The sequence below is a fragment of the Anolis carolinensis genome, chromosome 5 (genome assembly GCF_035594765.1).
Source record: "Anolis carolinensis isolate JA03-04 chromosome 5, rAnoCar3.1.pri, whole genome shotgun sequence".
NCBI classification, from domain to species: Eukaryota; Metazoa; Chordata; class Lepidosauria; order Squamata; family Dactyloidae; genus Anolis; species Anolis carolinensis.
In genome coordinates, this window is record NC_085845.1 from 44,405,715 (window position 1) to 44,424,474 (window position 18,760).

Genomic DNA, 18,760 nt, shown 5'->3' on the forward strand with positions numbered 1-18,760 from the left:
TTGACGGGGGTTCTGCAGCAAAGATATAAGCATTCATGGATGAATACAGTTCTGAAGTTCTGCAGAATCAAAACTCTGATACAATGACATGATCCAAAGGTAAATTCTATATGAGCTAAAGATGTTATACAGTCATTCATTTCTCCTATTCTCATAAAAACCATATCAAGTAGTTCAAGCTGGACCAAGATCACCAATGCATTTGCGTTTCAGTGGAACTTGAACCAGAATATTCTAAATCTCAGTCAAATACTCTAAATTGTTCATTTCTTGGCACAGTCTCCATCTCAAGATAGCTTTCAGAGTGGAGTCTGGTGTGCCTTTCTGATTCAGTCCTGAAGCACACATCTCTTTGATTTTATGAAAATAAAGAGAATTATGGGTTGTACTCCAGTGTACACCAACGGATTCAAATCACAATATTGGAACAGAAACCCCACTAATAATTGATGGAACAGAACTACAGCAGATAGTCAATTAAGGCAGGAAGGTTGCTAAATACTAGTTGCTAAATACTAGAATTTAGATTGAGTAACCAAGCACCAGGATTGTCCTGGAAACAATCTATAAAAGGATTTTGACATTCCTCAAATAGCCTGCTGTTTACTCACCAGGCAAAACATGCATCCTATACAGCAGCTTCAGTTTCTCAGTAAGATCTCCATGGCATGCTGCACCTAAAAGAAAGTATATCCATTTTATGAGAATTGCTGAGTATATTTAACTCTCTAGAGTAAACACTATTTTTCTGATATTTGGATATAATGCTTCAAATGCCTTAAAATTAGATATGGTATCTAATAAAATACAGAGAAATCATAGTATTATATTTATATCATTGAGATGTATACAGAATAGGGGGGAAACCGGTAATCTATATTTTGCAGTTTAGTAAAAACAACTTGGGACTCCCAAGCTCAAATTAACAGACTCATATAGCACAAATTACCTTTCTAGATGATCCCAAAAGTTAGATACAGAACTACATTTTTCAGACATTTATGATTATCTATATGCAAATTCATACATGCAATTTACTATTTGCATGCTTTAAGCCCTTACTTTACTTTTACATAACAATATAAATTACCAATTTTTAAAAGTCACTCATTCCTTGGTTTGAGGTGTTTATTCCCCTGTGAAACAGCTCTTATTAAAGGAATTCCTTCCTAGTGTTTATCTGTATTTGGGTTTTGCTCCTGCTGATTTTATTTGTTTTATCATTGTACACTTAACAGTTGTATTTTGAATGGGGAATTATTTAAGAATATGAAGGAAGTCACGTAAAATGGCAGATCATTTTCCTACCAATTTGCATTACACCATGTTTTTAAAAAGGTTCTTTTACTTCAAACTACTGGATTGGAATCTAAGATCCATCTGAAGAAAGGGGCAGATTTCTTGCTATGTTTCTCTGGCAGAAAGATTTCTTTCCCAACTCTAGCTGGAGATGCTAAAGACTGAATTTTGAGCATTCATGTGCACAGCATGTGCTTGACTATTGAGATGGATATGACAACTAAGTGACTGAATCCTCACTGAGTTCCTAAATTGTATACAGAAGCAAAGGGGATGCACTCAGTGTTTTGGAAACTGAGCCAGCAACATGCTCACATTTTCTTTGCTCCAAAATGCATCAACATCACAATCCTGTTTTGACGTGTGTAATCTTATCTCTTAGCAACACAGTATATACCTATCGGGCAAACCTCATGAGGCTTAACACATGAATTGGATAAATTGGGCTTTTGTTGGGGAAGCCTCAAGAAAACATGCCATGAGAAAACTTTATTGTGACGCACAATGTCTTTTGACACTGCTATGGTAATAACAAAATGTTTAGGCACTACTGCGCTGAAACCTTAATTCAAATGTTAGCTTTTGGAAAGAGAACATGTTGTCTTGTTTTTGTTATTTTGCTCCTTAGCATAAGTAAATGGGTATGAAACAATACACAATGAGCACACAATCAGATTATATCTTATTCTGTAAGTATACAAATGAAAATTCCTTTGGTTTGTTGCAACAGTATAATTGGGATCCCAAAAACAACTGCTGATCAAAAACATCAAATATCAATTAAAATATTGTACTATTTTTTAAAATAGTGGGGTTTGAAGGACAGAATATTAACAGTATACAGGCAGTCCCTGAATTACAAATATCTGACTTAGAAACAACTCATAGTTAAGAATGGGAGTGAGATAACAGGAAGTGAGAGAAATCTACCCTCGGAAGGGAAATTCACTCTTGAAAGAGTTATTATGGGGAAAAGGTGTCTCTACTGAAGCTTTATCACCAATCCTTGTTTCCACAACAAGCCAAATTTTTCTAAATCCAATTATCACAAGGACAAACCTACAGAGCCTATCTTGTTTGTAACTTTGGGACTGCCTGCAATCTACTTCTTGAGGATCATCTGGTCCAAACAAATATTAACAGCCAAGTTACTACAACATGTATTTATCAAATGTTCAAAATATAACAATATTTTAATACTATTTTTATCACTTCATCCCACATCTTTTCCAGCCTTTGGAATGAAACAGATGCAGTGAGAAGCTGTCTTCCATAAAACTTACAAAATGTGTGCTTTTAATGTCAAACCAATGCTTTCAAAAGTAATGGAGAAAGGAATCATAGTCTCAGAAAACCAGCTTAGTGGATGCATTATCCTTACTAAGGCCAGAGACAAATTCCCGGAAGTTGATTAAGGAATCTCCATTTTCATCCAGCAATCTGAACAGGCGGGCAGCCAAAACATCTGAGTGAGTCCCACAGGCCCAAGGAAAGAGGAGCGCAAACATCCCTTTGAACTGCTCGAAGTCAATGCGGTATTGTTCTAAATAAGGCAAACTGGGGTCGTGGCGGTCAGTGGCATTGCTGGTGCCCCCCCAATAGCAGCTAGTGAGATGCTCTGCCTAAAAAAAAAAGAGAGACATGTTTAATTTTATAATACTATAACTACTAGAAAGGAGAGGAGAACTTGGAAATGTTAGCTAAAATGTATTAGCGTTAGTGGTTGCTTTAGTATTTTACACCTTACTTTTAAGCAGCAGTACAGGTCTGGGGAGCAATGTATAAATAATGTGCCACTATCATATTTTTAATTATTATGGCTGACATTCCTTATTGCAGTAATGGCTTCATAACTGCAATAAAGAACGTCAGCTGTAATATGGATCTCTGACTGCTTTGTGTTCAGTAAGACAATACAATCTTGCTCCAAGACTACATAAATGATCCCCCAGACCACCTTAACAGCCAACAGATGCATTGGACAAAAAAGGCCTGCTCGGCTGCTGATCAATGTGAAAGGAGGAGGATATTTCTAGTAGTGTGCACAGTATTTGTTTCATCCGTTTCATTCATGTATTTGTTTTGTACCGTCCATTCGGATGCACAAAACGAAAGACTCCATTTTCGGACAAAACAAAAGGCAACATGAAAAAGAAAGCTGCACAAACACCGTGCTTTGCTTTTGTTTTGGGCCGTGTGGCATCCACTCCTGCAAACTTCTTCCTCATGCGTCAAGAGGAGGAGGTGGGAGGAGATGATCCATGCCCAATTGGAGGCCAAGGAAACAGTAACGTGTACTGGACAGAGAGGGTATATTAGGGGGGGACTGCCCCTAAAGCAGCCATTGCGGTTGCATTCTTTCCTGCTACTGGTGGGTGTTGGTGGGCAGGCTGGCTTGCTCTCTCTCTCCGCTTGGCTTGGCTTGCTGGTTGCCTTGCCTTGTCTTTTGCCTTGCTTTGCCTTGCTGCTTCTTTGCACTGCTGGTGAGGGCACTGGGCAAAGATTTGGATTTCATTTTTGCCTGGCTATTTGGCATATTTTTAAATTGTTTTCTTTGAAGGAAAGGGGCTGGGATTTTTGCAGTGGTAGGGGTGGGTTTGGCTGGGGAGCGCGTGTGGGGCTTTTCTTCTTTATTATTTGTGTAAAAACCCCTTCTTCCTCTCCCCTATTGGTTTTTTTTAAAAAGGAAATATTTTTCAAAGGAAAGAAATTGTTGGGCTTCCCTTCTCTGTTTAGAAATCAAAACTGTCTCATCTCTATAAGTGGCCCTTGGAAAAACTACTCTTTTATTTCTCTGTATCTCTCTGTATGGCCTGTGGCTTAGTCTTCCCTCTCCTTTGTGCTGTACAGAGAACAAATACAATAGGATAGTGTTATTAATTGTTATAGATCACATATATTTTTGAAAGCAAAGACATTTTTGGGCTCCTGTCTTTATTCAAATCTTCAGTCTCTCTCTAAAACTGGCCCTTGGGAGAACTATAATTATTTTCTCCCAATGGTCCATTTATGTGAGATGAAAATCCCATTTGGATAGGCACCTCGTTTTCAGAAGCAGAGACAAAAACGAATGAAACTATAAACAAAATGAACAGCAATTTCATACAAATGCAAACCGCTAGTTTCCAGTCCCTTCCCACCACCAGTGAGAGGTTTTGACAACGAGAAGCAGGACTCTTGCCACAATTTTTTCCACAGCCTCACTCCCTAGTGGGAGGGGGCTGGAAATATAATCTTCCTTGTATTGTTGAAGGCTTTCATGGCCTTTGATATATTCTGTACAAAGTTGTACGATAGTAGTGAAATTGGGTGGCTGTGAGTTTTCTGGGATGTATGGCCGTGTTCCATAAGTATTCTTTCCTGATGTTTCACCCACATCTTTGGCAGAAATCTCAAAGGTTGTAAGGTACGTTGGAAACTAGGCAATTGGGGTTTATATATCTGTGGAATGTTCAGGGGTGGGAGAAAGAACTCTTTGAAGCAGGTGTGAATGTTGCATTTGGCCACCTCGATTAGCATTGAATAGCCTTACAGCTTCAAGGTCTGGCTGCTTCCTGCCTGGGGGAATCCTTTGTTGGGAGGTGTTAGCTGTCCCTGGTTGTTTCCTTTCTGGAATTCCCCTGTTTTCAGAGTGTTGCTCTTTATTTACTGTCCTGATTTTAGAGATTATATTGTTCTGTATTATTATATCACAGTAATTTTAGATATTATATTTATAATCTTATATTATCTGCTTAGAACTGAAATATATTGATTCATGTTTGGAATTCCTCTGTTTTCTCAGTGGTGTCCTTTATTTACTGTCCTGATTTTAGAGTTTTTAAAGACTGGTAGCCAGATTTTGTTCATTTTCATTGTTTCCTCCTTTCTGTTGAAATTGTCCACATGTCAGGCTACACAGAGAAGCCATTGAAATCCACAGGAGACATTGCTTAATTATGCATATGTAAAGAAATAGTTTCTTTACATGTAGAATACTGGCATACATTTTTTTTTAAAAAAAATACTTCAAAAAAGGAGGGAGGGAAAATGGCCTCAAATTTCCATCCGAAAAGTTCATAACTATTCAAAATGTTTGGGAAATAATAAGTAAACATTACCCACCCCCAAATCTAAAGCATTAGTGTAAACATTGAACATTACTTATAATATTAAACTGAAAAAATGCTGCTACCCCCAAAAGCCAAAACCTTATGAGTAATCTTGTTATTTTGAAAACGTTATTTCCTAGCTCATTCAGCAAGACCAGTGTAGCTGCTTCCTGTGTGCTCCCTCTTCCCCTCTTAACCCACCAATTACAGTAGCAATGGAGAGATAATTATTTCAGTTGTGATCACTGAGAGATGAAACAGGCATTCACTTCCAGCACCCCAGTGAGCCCTAGATTTCAGCAGGCTGGCAAAAGCAAATTTTAATTGCTCAGTCTGTGCAGGATGCACTTATGATGACTGTATACAAAATAAAGATCTTTGTGGTAGCTGGGAATATTATTTTATCAGTTATTATTATTGAAAGGGAGCCCCCAGTGGCGCAGTGGGTTAAACCGCTGAGCTCCTGAACTTGCTGACTGAAATTTTGGTGGTTCGAATCTGGGGAATGGGGTAAGCTCCTGCTGTTAGCCCCAGCTTCTGCCAACCTAGCAGTTCGAAAGCATGCAAAATGTGAGTAGATCAATAGATACCACTCCAGTGGGAAGGTAACAGACCTCCATGCAGTCATGCCTGCCCCATGACCTTGGAGATGTCTATGGACAATGTCGGTTCTTTGGCTTAGAAATGGAGATGAGCATCAACCTCCAGAGTCGGACACAACTAGACTTCATGCCAGGGGAAAACCTATACCTACCTTTACCTTATTATTGAAAGAGAAGTTCCCTTTTGAACATTCAAATACTATTCTCGTTTTAATATGGAATGCTAAAATCTCACATACGAACATAAAATGAAAATCAAAATTTTGCTTTGCAGATTTCTTTGCCTGAACTCAAAAAGGGTTTATAATTTATTATCTTCTTAAAGCTTCTTATGACAGCTTCAGTTAAAAAGTTGGAAGCAACAATATAAGAAGACGCAGACATCAGTCTATTTCATACTACTAAATAATGTATTATCTAGACAGCTATTTCAACCTTACCTTGAAAAGGGCATAAAGTTCTTCCAGCTCATCTATTGTAAAAGAGGTTTCAGTCACTATGGTTCGTACCTTTCAAAATATAAGCACAGAAAGAGTTTAGGCAGACAGAAGTTATTTGATCCTCTAAATTCAAAGGATATTTAATCAGAAAGTCACTCCAAAAACCTACCACATTACGTTTGGTAGTGTCTTCAAGTGTCTGGATTACCTTCAACCTCTGTTTGAACCTCATTTGCTCAATCAGATCTGCTCGGATACCTCCAAATTTCTAAAGAGAAAGACTTTGCTTTAAAACCTAAAATACTAAGTAGATTTTTATCTCATTTTATCTTTACTCTTCATACAGGGACAGAGCTAGGTGCAAAGTCAAACTAACAATGCACTGTAAGCCATTTCCCTCTTCATATAGTTGACAAAATGAATTTGCTCTAAACTGCCCACTACCAGAAGAAAATTGTGCACATAAATGGAAGTCATTTCGTATTGACTTCTTTCCCTTGTGCTTCAGATTTTATTTGCCAGTATCTTTGTCACAATACCTCATAAGAAGTTCTGATGAGCCTGAAGATATCCACTTCAGGATATGGCCCTACATCATCACTGAGTAGTGAGTGAAGGTGTGGAATTGGCGGTAAAGTGCTGTCTTTATTGGTCACACTGTCCAAATATCTACCAACAAGAGAAATCAAACAGCAAACTTGAGAAATGCCTGAACATGTAAACTTAATCCAAATATAGAACTAATGTACATTCCACTACCTCCCGTTCCCCAAGTTTATAAAATAGACACACATATGAACATATTAAACACACTAAGAACTCGAAATACTACTGAGTATGTAAGTTTCCCACCTGCTATAACTGCATCTTCTAAAAAGCTTATTCAGTATCCCCCCCCCCTCCAATACCAGAAGTGAATTTCTGATGTTTCCAATTTCAGAGGAAAATTGTTTAAAAAATCACATTTGAGAGAAAATAGCCAGGGTATATGTGCAAAACTGGCTGTAATATATTCTAAAGCTGCCAATTCCTTGCTTTACGAAATCTATGGCACCCCGGATTTTAATTGTTAGATAATCACACATTGCTGTCCACAGTTTCCAACCATGAGTGACAAAACTCCTCTGCTGAGTAAGACAGAACCTGCCATTAATTTTTATTGTATAAATTTGTATTGTGCTATATGAGAAAACAACAACAAACGATCTTCAAGATTCAACACTCAAAATTCAAGTATTGTTTCCCCAGTCCCGCCACCTCCTCATTCCCACCCGTGGACCACCACCCACGACTTCCAACACCACACCATATTGAATTAGTATCTAATAAAAATCTTTCCTTGTCATTACACTAATAAATCCCCTGTTTGGCTATTTGAAAATCTATTTTTGTCTTTTTAATTTTTTTTCCAAAAGCCAATCTCCATCTTCTAGCAAATTCTTCTTTGTTTCCTCTTCTTAAGCCAGTGGTTACTACACTGTTGCCTCACTGTTACTACATTGTTGCAACGAAAGTGACTCTTTTATAGTGCTGAGGCAACAAGGATGCTGGGAGGGATGAGGCTGACTACCTACAAAAGGTGCAACGACAAGCCTCCTGACTGCTGCTTCTCCTCCTCTTCCCTCTCCCTGAGCAGAGACATTCTATGTGGCGCCTGGAAGGACAGCGCCTTGGTGTCTTCATTTTTAGGCCTGTTCCTGGGGTTATTTGGGCTGCTGATTCAGAAAATTGTATTGGATAGACCACATCAGTTCTAGATTATTAAATATTGTTTTCTATGGACGAGCAGATGGTGACTACTGGATGGCATATGTTCTGTATCAGAAACTAGAGTTGATGTGGACTATCAAATGCAATTTTCTGAATCAGCACCCCAGATAACCAAATCGAATATAAAGTTGACAAAAAACTGATTCATAACCTTTTTAGTGCTAATGTTGGAGAGAGGTCCCTGGTCAAAGTGGTTTCTGATCAAAAAAAGGTTAGGAACCACTGCCTTAAGCCATTGGAGAGCCATTTAGATATACTCTACTACTTTTCTTCTCCAATCGTTAATAAGTAATTCTTTCCCCCCTTCCAAGATTTTGCTATAATAATCCTCACTGCCACATAACTACATTAGATGATGTAGAAATTTTCAAATATAGTTATGTGGCAGTGAACCTGCCAATAAATTTGAATGAAATCCTAATATGGAGAACTGTCTATGCTTGTTATGCATGAGGTCCATGACTGATTGCTAGATTGAAAACTTCAGTGTAAGAGATGGAAAAGAGTTCTCCTTAGGCACTATATTAGTCAAGGTTCAACAATACGTAGCTAGAGGAACCACTTGCTTGAGCTGGTATAACAAAACTTATTCTGAAATCAATGGGAAGTGCAGTAGAAAGAAAATTAAAATTAAGACTCAAGCACAATTGCTTTAGTGCTAGCAGGATGCTAATTAGCAAGACATAATGAGAGTCTGAAGTCCTTCAGGTAATGACTACACTTTTTCTTTATTTTACAGGAAGCCTTATGGCAAGCAAAATTAGTTATTTAAAAGGAAATAATGTGATCTGCTGAAAGTATATTAATAGTATTAGGATTGGTACCATCATAAAGCTTACCTTCCAAGCACAGTCATAGCTTCACCATCATCTTTACAATTCAGCAGCTTGTCCACATTTGCATCTAGGACAGCAAGTGCCAACTGGAATATCACCTTTATCCCTTCATAAAAGAAGCAGTCCACCACAACCACAGCACTTTCAAAGGGCATAACACTGAGGAAGAGTGTGAGGAACCAGGAAAGGGAGATGGTGGAGATGACACCCAAGTCCTGCATACAGTCATAGAGTTGGGGAACATAATCTCGAGCTAACTCTTCAAACACACCTTGATCCACTAAAGCACCTGGAAGATATAAGCACAGTGTTACATATATGAAATCTGAGTCAGTGTAATGAACAATGTGCTCATTAAAGAAAAAAGAGGAAGGGTTTTCCTGCTCACTTGTACTGAACTACAGTCTTGCTCCATATTGCAAATTAATCAATGATCTTTATCCATTAATTTGCAATATGGAAATGCAACAAACTACTGAAACTGTAGGCCCTAAAGTAAGTATTTTTGTGTTTGTTTTTAGTTATATAACTAAAAATAAACATGAAAATACTTACTTTAGGACCTACTGTCCTAGTCTGTATTGTCATGGAAACTCAACATCACACTGGAGCTCCTACATCAGAAGACAACATTGATCACGTAGCTCCATCTCCCAAGGCTATCTTATAAGCATTTACCTTGAAAGAAACACACTGCCCCCCCTCCCCCGGCTGCACACACATAATTTCTCTGATGTTGGAGAGCAGAGGGATGATCAGGGATGCATTCAGGTATTTTTCTGACAGACATCCTCAGAGACATCTCAATATCCCTATAGATTATGTCTACCTGCAAGAAAATGGCTGAACACACCTCACCCATTCCAACAACATAGAAATGGCAGTGCATGTGTATGGGTATGCAGCATTTACAAAGTACGTATTGGATAAGATTATGTCATGTTGTGGTTGAACCAAAATTCCAACCCTCTGCAATAACCAAAATACCAAGTTGCAATGATCTAAGTCAAAACTAAGACCACCATATGGTAATTCATGTACAGGATGCCATCCATCTTTATCCATTTCTAGTTCAGTTAATACTGTATATTTATTTCCAATATATGGCAAATTATGGAAAATCTGTGTTTGCCTATGATGTGAAGGAAAACTTTATTTGAACCAGTTCTTCAAAAGGAAGCAAAATGTGTGGAAGATGGTGCTTAGCATTTCTTCTAAAAGTTCCTACAAGCAGAAGTCACTATAGTAATAGAGTGTGGAGAAAACTCCCAAGTCTCTCACTGTAAGCATGTAAAGTGAATTAGTTTTCAGCTTTTATCTACTGGAATGCCCCAAAAACTGCTGGAAACTTAGGAGGCTACCTGTCGCCTTGACTATGTTTGCAAGGCAATTCTTTCCTGCCCATTCTATGCATACCGTAATATTTTGTGAAGGGTTGATAAATTTATGACAATTGTTTCTTCGGATAATTTTTCACATCCCTAATAGACTCTTTCCCCTACTTGGACAACAGGTCACCAATGTGTCCTCCCATCACTGCATATTCAGATATTTATGTTTCTCCTACCAGTAGATCAGACTCATTTTCTGATGGGTTAAAAACTTAGTCTGAAATTTTCAGGGTTTTGGCTGATGGTAAACGTTTTCTTCAACATACCAACAACTCTTGTGTTGTAGTAATCTGGCAACATGCGCTCACACAAGGCCACAAGAAGCCAGAATGCTTCCTCTTCCTTTGCATATAAAAGCAGTACTGACGTAACAATATTCATGGCCTAGAAAAAAAGTTTTTAAAAGAACAGATACTGGATTTTAAACATTCTAGACAACAGATTTAATCAAGCAACAGCCCTAGTTTTTGCCCTAGTTTTAGAAAGCAACGGTGGCTCTAGGGCACAAAATATCTTCCATAAGAACTGGAAGTATGCAAGCTGGACTAGTTTCAACAAGTTGCTACACCCACTCACCCGGCAACTCTTTCTTTCTCAGAAGTGGTAAAAGTCAGACTTTCTAAAATAACAGATGATGTGCTTGAAAGTGGGATTAGGGCCTCCCATTAGATAGGAGAGTGCAAACTAGTTTTGTTGTAGGTCTTGTTTTAAGGACTGGATTTTGAGACAGATCCAAGTTTCCCAAACCTTTTTACTAGATTAAAGTTAAGAAACTAACAATTGTACATGCCATTTTTTAATGAATAAGGATTCATCCAATAATTGTACTATGGCAATTCCTCTGTCGGCATAGCTAAATCTTCCAGATTTCATGAAGAACTATTTCATGTAGACAATGAACTTTCCCCAAGTAGAGCCCACATGGTTCTACTTTCCAAGAGGGACCAGGCATGGGGAAGGTGTCTCTTGGGTGCATATGATTGCATAATGACATTGCTCTTGCTCCTGGTCCCTTGGAAAAAGATCCACAAACCCACTCCCTCATTTAAATTTTAGTGTGGCCAGCTAATTCTCTCTTGGATCAAAATCAGTAAATTTAGGACTCCTGTTAAGGCTCAATCACACAGACCAGCTTTCTCCAATCTAGTGGCCTTAAGATAGGATAACTACAATCACATTTTAAATCAGCCATGCTAGCTAGGATAATGGGCCAAAGTCCAACACATTTGGAAAATACCAGGCTGGCAGAGGACTGATCCAGATTAAGAACTAAATCAGGATTAATTTCAGACTCCCCCCCCCTTCCCCGCCTTCACTTTCTCTGGCAAGAACATAATTAGCACTTTTATGAGCTATCTGTTAAGTTCATTTTAATTATGTACTTTAGTATCATATCTTCAGAGTATCTTGAAAGATTACAAAAATAATACATTTATCAGATCTTGCCAAAAACACGCACATGTAATTGTTTTTTGGAAGTAAAATAAAGCACTGTGAAGAAAATGAGGACATCAACTTTATTTCACTTGAGTATCATCTGCAACACTGCAAAAGATCCAAGGTGACAGAATATAGACACACAGCCTGGCCTCTTCAGTCTTCAAAATATCTTGGACCAGCACTGCTACTTCTCTAAATTCTGTGTCTCAGCAAAGTTTCTAAGTTTTTCCCTAAGCAAAAACTGCTGATGCTAGTGAATTTCTTAGCAAGATTCCATGGTACACTTATAATAGAACTGCATCTTTACCAGCAAATATTCATTAGCTGGATACATCAAGCAGGGTTTCTTTTTTGTTGAAGATTTGGCTTCATCACCAACAATTCAACAATCAATGATTTGAGTTGAGGAGCTTAAGTTACCTGACAATATCCTATGTTGGGGTTTCTAAATGCATAAGCAGTGAGTACTCTCCGCAGAGCAGCAATACCCATCTCGTTCTGGAATGCAGGATGCTCCGGGAGGGAGCGGTGTAAATCCCTCTCAATCTCCTCGGTTGCAAGATTATATTTCCCCATGGACTTCTCCACCAAGTCTTCATAATAGCCAGCGTGGGTGGCCATTTCATTAATAGCTCCTAAAAACGCAAAAGAACACATTGGCAAAAGAGAAAGTAGGTTATAGAAATAGGCCAAATCTCAAAGAGCTGCACAGTTAGTTTTGCATGCCCAAGGAGACACTTTGTGTGTGTGAACAGCAGGCTCTCAAACCACCTGCTGAACCACTTCTTAAACTAGAGATTTTCATAAATAATTTATAATGTGGTATAGGGTTTTGCTACCCTTGTAAAATAGGAAATGCCGCCAGACTTTGGGAATGCTTAAAGTAGCTTTCAGGGACTCACTCACTATGCACAACAAACACAATAGGTTTACACAAAACTTATAATATCAAGTTTGTTGTTTTTAGAGCACTGGTTTTTAGAGCACTGGTTTGGCTTTCCACAGTGCGTCAATTCACCCAGCTGAATTTTGAGCTGAAGTTTACTGAATCAGAAGTAATTTGTTAGAGTTCAAAGACACTGTATAAAAGGAATATGGCTGCTCATAGATTGTGCATCCCTTCTCTGGAATGCCAACATCCAAAACACATCCAAATTCAAAAGCGGACAGCTGAGATAGTAATATCTCTGATACTTCAATATACACACACTTTGTTCAATGCAAAAATTATGAAAAATATTGCAAAAAATTACCATGACTGCTCAAACTGGGAGCTTTGAAATGGTTAAACAGAACCTCTCTGAAGATTTAGGTGCTCTTACTGCCTATTACAGGGAAAAACAGCTGATTCCTAATCCATTTAAAACATAGATGTGTGCTTTTCAACAGACAAGCATCTTGAGTTCTGAGGATTACCTGGGAAGGAATCCCACTGGAGCATTGTAGCACAACATAATACCTGGGAGTTACCCTGGTCAGTGCTCTGACTTACAAGAAGCACTGCTTGAAAATCAAGCAAAAAGAGGGTGCTAGAAATAATATCATACGAATGTTGACTGGCTCAATCTGGGGATCACAACCAGATACAATGAAGACATCTGCCCTTGCGCTTTACCACTCTGCAGATGAATATGCATGCCCAGTGTGGAATATATCTCACCACATTAAAACACGGGATGTGGCCCTTAAAGAGACATGCCACATTATCACAGGATGTCTACGCCCTACACCGCTGGAGAAATTATAGCTTGTATTGCACTACCTGACATCTGTCAGGTAGTAGCAGCCAATAATGAAAGGACCAAGGGCAGCGACATCTCTGGCCCATCCTCTGTTCAGATATCAGCCAGCATGCCAACGCTTTAAATCAAGAAAGAGCTTCCTAATATCTACAGAAATATTTGCAGGAACACCTCAGCAAGCAAGAGTCCAAAAGTGGCAGGCTAAAACCCAGGACCTCAATCCATGGCTAATACCAAATGAGAAACTCCCCCCTGGGCACACAGAAGACTGGGTGACTTGGAAGGCGCTGAACAGGTTGTGCTCTGGCATCCTGATATGCGGAGCCAACCTTAAGGCCACAAAGTGGAGTTCACACCATGCAAATGTGCAGAAGAGCAAACCACAGACCACTTACTATAATGCAACCTGAGCCCTGCCACATGTACAATGAAGGACCTTCTCACAGTGACACCAGAGGCACTCAAAGTGGCCAGCTTCTGGTCAAAGGAAATTTAGTATAATGCCAAGTTTTTAACTCTGTTTTTAAATACATTATAACTGTATCCTCAATTAGCTTCTGACACGATAAATAAAGAACCTTCAGGCTATTTGTATAAGGTATACATTAAACATAAATTGTGTTTAGACTTGAGTTCCATCTCCAAGATATCTTATGATGTACATATGTGTAAATGCAAGTTTTCCAAAATACAAAATACTTCTGGTCTCAAGCATTTGGGGTAAGATGCACTAAACCTGCACTAGTAGTGGCTTTAGCATTGGAAGATGACTCCGGAGACTAGGGGTTTGCTTGGCCATAGAAACCCACTGGTTGACCTTGACCATGTTTCACACTCTTTGGTATGTCCACCTTAGGGTCACCATAAGTTGGAAATGACTTGAAGGCACACAATAACAACAATAGGGCCACATTAAGCAATTTGAGTACATACAAACAAGCAAACATATATTCATTCAAATGTGTCATCAGAGTTCCATTTCAATATCCTCTGGTAAACTGCTTGTAAATAGGTCTTAATAACTCTCCTTTGTTCTTTTTTTTGACCATTTTCCCAAAACGTTTACTTTGTTTTCTAAGTTGCCATATTCTATGAATCTGGGGGGAGGCTTCAGCTGAATAACTCCATTTTTTAATTTATTTATTAGCTTTATTTATACCCTGCCTTTCTCCACGTGGGGGACTCAGTAACTTCAGTTTAATCCTAAGTCTTAAAACCTTTATAATACCGGTTGGGTACAGATAAAGACACCTATCCAATTTGGGCTCCAGTCCTAAACACACTTATCAGTAGGTTAGTTCCATTATATTTAGAGTCTCTTCTAATTCTTAGAATTGCGTCTGTCAGTCTCCCTTTACTCTACAGTCAATACATGTCTGAGATTAAGACCTGTTTTACGTATATCTAATGAACACCACAAAAGAAACAGATCAGCTCGGAGATACTTGACTCAGCAGTACAGAACTGTCCATCTACATACCTGACAGAAGCAGCCAGAGTTCCCCTCTCATGCTTTCTGGGATACCTTTTAGCACAAGGTCTCTTGTTTTCTCTGTGCGATACATACAAATGCCTTGTCCGTATTCGGCAAAATGAATCTTCCAAGCTTGCTCTTTTAAAAACTCCTTTGCCTTAAAAATAGCAGAGGAGAAATAATAAAATGTAGAAAGTACATGGAAATCTGTGTAATGAAGCAGAGTTATGCATCCAGGAAGAAGAAAATACCTCTCTATTACAGATGGAAGAAAAAAATACCTCTCTATTACAAGCCCTCCCAGCCTGCACAAACTGAATAATATCTTATATTCTACTTATTTAAAATTGTAAGCTGCCTGACTCCTAATTTGGGAGAAAAGATGTGGCATAAATAAAATGTCATTATATTTATTGATACTGCACTTTCCCTCAGGCTCGAACTACTTTTTCCATAACTGCTTTTCACTATAATTATTCCAACATCACATTTATTTGACATTTGCACTATTTATTTATTTATTTATTTATTTATTATTTTAACTTATATGCCACCACTCCCCTAGGGATCGGGGCGGCTAACAAGAAAGGCTAAAATCTAACAATTTAAAAACATCTTTAAAATATCTTTAAAAAAAAATCTCAAAAACACTCCCCCAGGGCTCGGAGTGGCTTACAAAAACAGCTAAAATCTAAGCAATTTAAAAACAGCAATGACTATGACTTTGTGGCATCAGCCGCAGTGGTGCAATGGGTTAAACCCTTGTGCCAGCTGAACTGCTGACCTGAAAGTTGGGTTGCTGACATGAAGGTTGCTGGTTCAAATCCGCGAGACGGGGTGAGCTCCCGTCTGTCAGCTCTAGTTTGTGGGGACATGAGAGAAGCCTCCCAGCAGGATGGTAACATATCCGGGCGTCCCCTAGGCAACATCTCTGTAGATGGCCAATTCTCTCACACCAGAAGCAACTTGTAGTATGTTGTCAAGTTGATTCTGACATGATAAAAAAACTTTGTGATGTCATCTAGATAATGTGGGTGTTTCGGTATCTATGTGGCAATATAGAACATGATGAATAGAAAGTATCTGAGAAAAGTAGGCCTTCACCATTCAGACACTACACAACATTTAAAACATTGGTTTGGTCTCTGGCTCTAATTTGTCGAACACAAATTGCACAAAGGTAAGTCATGTATCTGAATTAACTGCAAGTATTTAAATAATATTGAAATAAACAAAAGGGATCTTTTTCAAATGCATATTGTGCATTGAAATTATGAAATAGCTGTGGAAATAATTTTTCAGAGTTCCTGGTAAATACTGGACTTGCATTTATTTCATACTATCCTTTTACACAGTAACCATGCAGACATTCTACTACAAAATCTTAATTGAGTAGGGCATGAAATGTTTTCCTACAATGATTATTCAGCTAGCTAGCTATCAAGGTGAAGCGTCCAAATATAGTTCACATTCCACTTCTTTCTTTCACATTTAATGAAGCAAGCACTTCTGTAAACTTGATGAGACCAAAAACAGCACAACCTACTAATTTAGGGTTAAACTCCTCTGGCGAACGCCGACGATACATGGTCATTAGCGCCTGCGTTACTGTTGGGATGCTGTTACCGTTCAAGTTGAAATGCCGTTCTCCATCAGCTTCAGAACTAAGGCTTCTCTGAGGGCTGGATGAAAAGATGCTACTTGCCCTTGAATATACCTGATGGGGTAAAGAAAAATAAAACGCCATAATTTACAAACCTTGTGGGAGTGGGAGTAGGGGAAGGAAGCAGTGTGGATCAAATTGCATGAACTGTGGTATTATAGTGGCGCCCACCAAGTTGTTAATTGTGGATCTCCACAAGGGCTCCGGAGCTTTTAATAGCCGGGTGCAGGAAGCAGTTTGCCCTGTGTGTCTTCTCTTGTCATGCTGCCCATTTGTCTCCTCTGCCAACTACAGTGCTGAGCTTTGAGTAATTCAAGCTCTTGAGGGTGGGAGAGGAGAGGGCAGCCAGAGGGCAGCAATGCGGCAGTCAAATGTGCCCGAAAGTCAAGGAGGCATGAGATGTTCCTACAGCCCCTTTCCCCCTTTTTGAGTCAGGTGACTGCAGCCTTCGAATTCAAGTTTGAGTCCTGCATAGTGATTGCTTCCAACACTGGAGTCCTGCCTTTTTAAAAGAAACCTCATTAAATAAATTAACTGGCAGAAGAAATAAGCTTCAAAAAACGCACATTCCTTCCCTTTAGAGAATGTCTAATCCTCTCAGAAAATAATTTCTGAACATCTCGCAGCCGCAGTACCTTATTGAGGTTATGAGAAGAGAAGTGGAAGATTTTTAGCGAACAGCATAATATGTTTTTTTAATTACTATGAGGACGGTCAACATAAATTGCACACCCAGAAAAGGTGATACAATGGTGTGAGCGCTCCAGGGTGTTCCGCACCACTGCCTAACAACAGCCATTTGCAATGGGACATTCTCCCTGCCTCCTTGTTTCCCATTTTTAGTGGCGGATAAACGGTTCAGTCATCATGATCTTATGTGCCATGGTGCTGAGACAATGGGAATTGTTTTTAAAAGAATGGGATTTCTACTGCAACTGAGAAATTAGCAAGGAGAAACAGAGGGTGGAGAAAGAATGTCTGCTGGAGAAATCAACAGCCTTTCCACGTCATATCTTTAAACAGAACATAAGTTTTGAATTACAATTCCCAGAATCTCACAACTAGAACAGCCATGCTGATTGGGAACTGTAACCCTCAAAATACAACTTCTCCAAGTTCTAGTTCTAAACCACAAATGAAGCAAAGGGGGAAAAGATGATTCTTTATACTTTCTACCATTCTCAATTTCTCAGCAAAGATTATCTGAAGCATATTGTGCTATACACTTCTGATGCTTCACATGTAAATCTCAGAAACAGTTAAGACTGCAGCCTGGAATATTCAATGTAAAAATGAGATAATATAAATCAGTGGTTCTCAACCTGTGGGTCCCCAGATGTTTTGGCCTTCAACTCCCAGAAATCCTAACAGTTGGTAAACTGGTTGGGATTTCTGGGAGTTGTAGGCCAAAACACTTGGGAACCTACAGGTTGAGAATCACTGCTATAAATACTATACTGAGGGCTTATCTACATGGGCTCAATAGCCTGCAGTGGCTGTGATGTCACTAGAATCTCTACTTGACCTCCTTTCTGTCCCTAATGTAGGATAAACTAGGTTAAACAGGTATAGCACCTTGCTAAAGGAAGTCAGTAAATGCGCCAAAATTTGGGTGAAACTCTGGAGCGGCCCTTCGCTTTGGATGGAGTGTGGACAGGACAACTGGTTCTGATGTGAACCAGTGTGTTGTTCACATGGGTCACCACCACCACCCTTTCCCCCCTGCACTTGCAAGGGAAAGGGGGAAGATTGAGCCCCCATCACTCTTCCAGATGGATGTAAAATTCCTGGAGAGCACCTGACACCAGCAGAGGTGCCTGTGGGTCCAAGAAGGAGTAGAGATCATTTCCCCTTCTGCTTATTCCTCTGTTGTTGTCAGCATGGGGTGTCTGCAATAGCAGAAGTTTTCCTGGAGCTCTGTGGCCATGTGACAGCAGTAAAGGGGAAAGTAAGGTGATCCAATGGGGCCAAACTGGTTTTGGCTCAGCTAGACCATATAGACTCCATGCTTC

At 39.1% G+C, this 18,760-nt stretch overlaps 2 protein-coding genes across 8 annotated transcripts in view; one reads left to right on the forward strand and one right to left on the reverse strand.

The window, feature by feature from the left end:
* Positions 1 to 18,760, forward strand: part of elmod2 (ELMO domain containing 2) — a 72,857-nt gene that overhangs the window by 23,853 nt on the left and 30,244 nt on the right. The gene's annotated exons all lie outside the window — the stretch shown is intronic.
* tbc1d9 (TBC1 domain family member 9) overlaps positions 1 to 18,760 on the reverse strand; it is an 88,313-nt gene that overhangs the window by 20,962 nt on the left and 48,591 nt on the right. For all 7 annotated transcript variants that reach the window (XR_506478.3, XM_008111871.3, XM_008111870.3 and 4 more), the window contains 10 exons: positions 16,632 to 16,802; positions 15,092 to 15,242; positions 12,290 to 12,504; positions 10,696 to 10,813; positions 9,042 to 9,327; positions 6,972 to 7,101; positions 6,602 to 6,700; positions 6,433 to 6,501; positions 2,681 to 2,921; positions 612 to 677 (listed from right to left, as the gene is read on the reverse strand). Coding sequence is in view for 6 of the 7 variants with exons in the window: in XM_008111871.3 (XP_008110078.1) it covers positions 612 to 677; positions 2,681 to 2,921; positions 6,433 to 6,501; positions 6,602 to 6,700; positions 6,972 to 7,101; positions 9,042 to 9,327; positions 10,696 to 10,813; positions 12,290 to 12,504; positions 15,092 to 15,242; positions 16,632 to 16,802 (1,546 nt within the window). In the remaining variant the exon portion in view is untranslated. The remainder of the gene's footprint in view (positions 1 to 611; positions 678 to 2,680; positions 2,922 to 6,432; positions 6,502 to 6,601; positions 6,701 to 6,971; positions 7,102 to 9,041; positions 9,328 to 10,695; positions 10,814 to 12,289; positions 12,505 to 15,091; positions 15,243 to 16,631; positions 16,803 to 18,760) is intronic.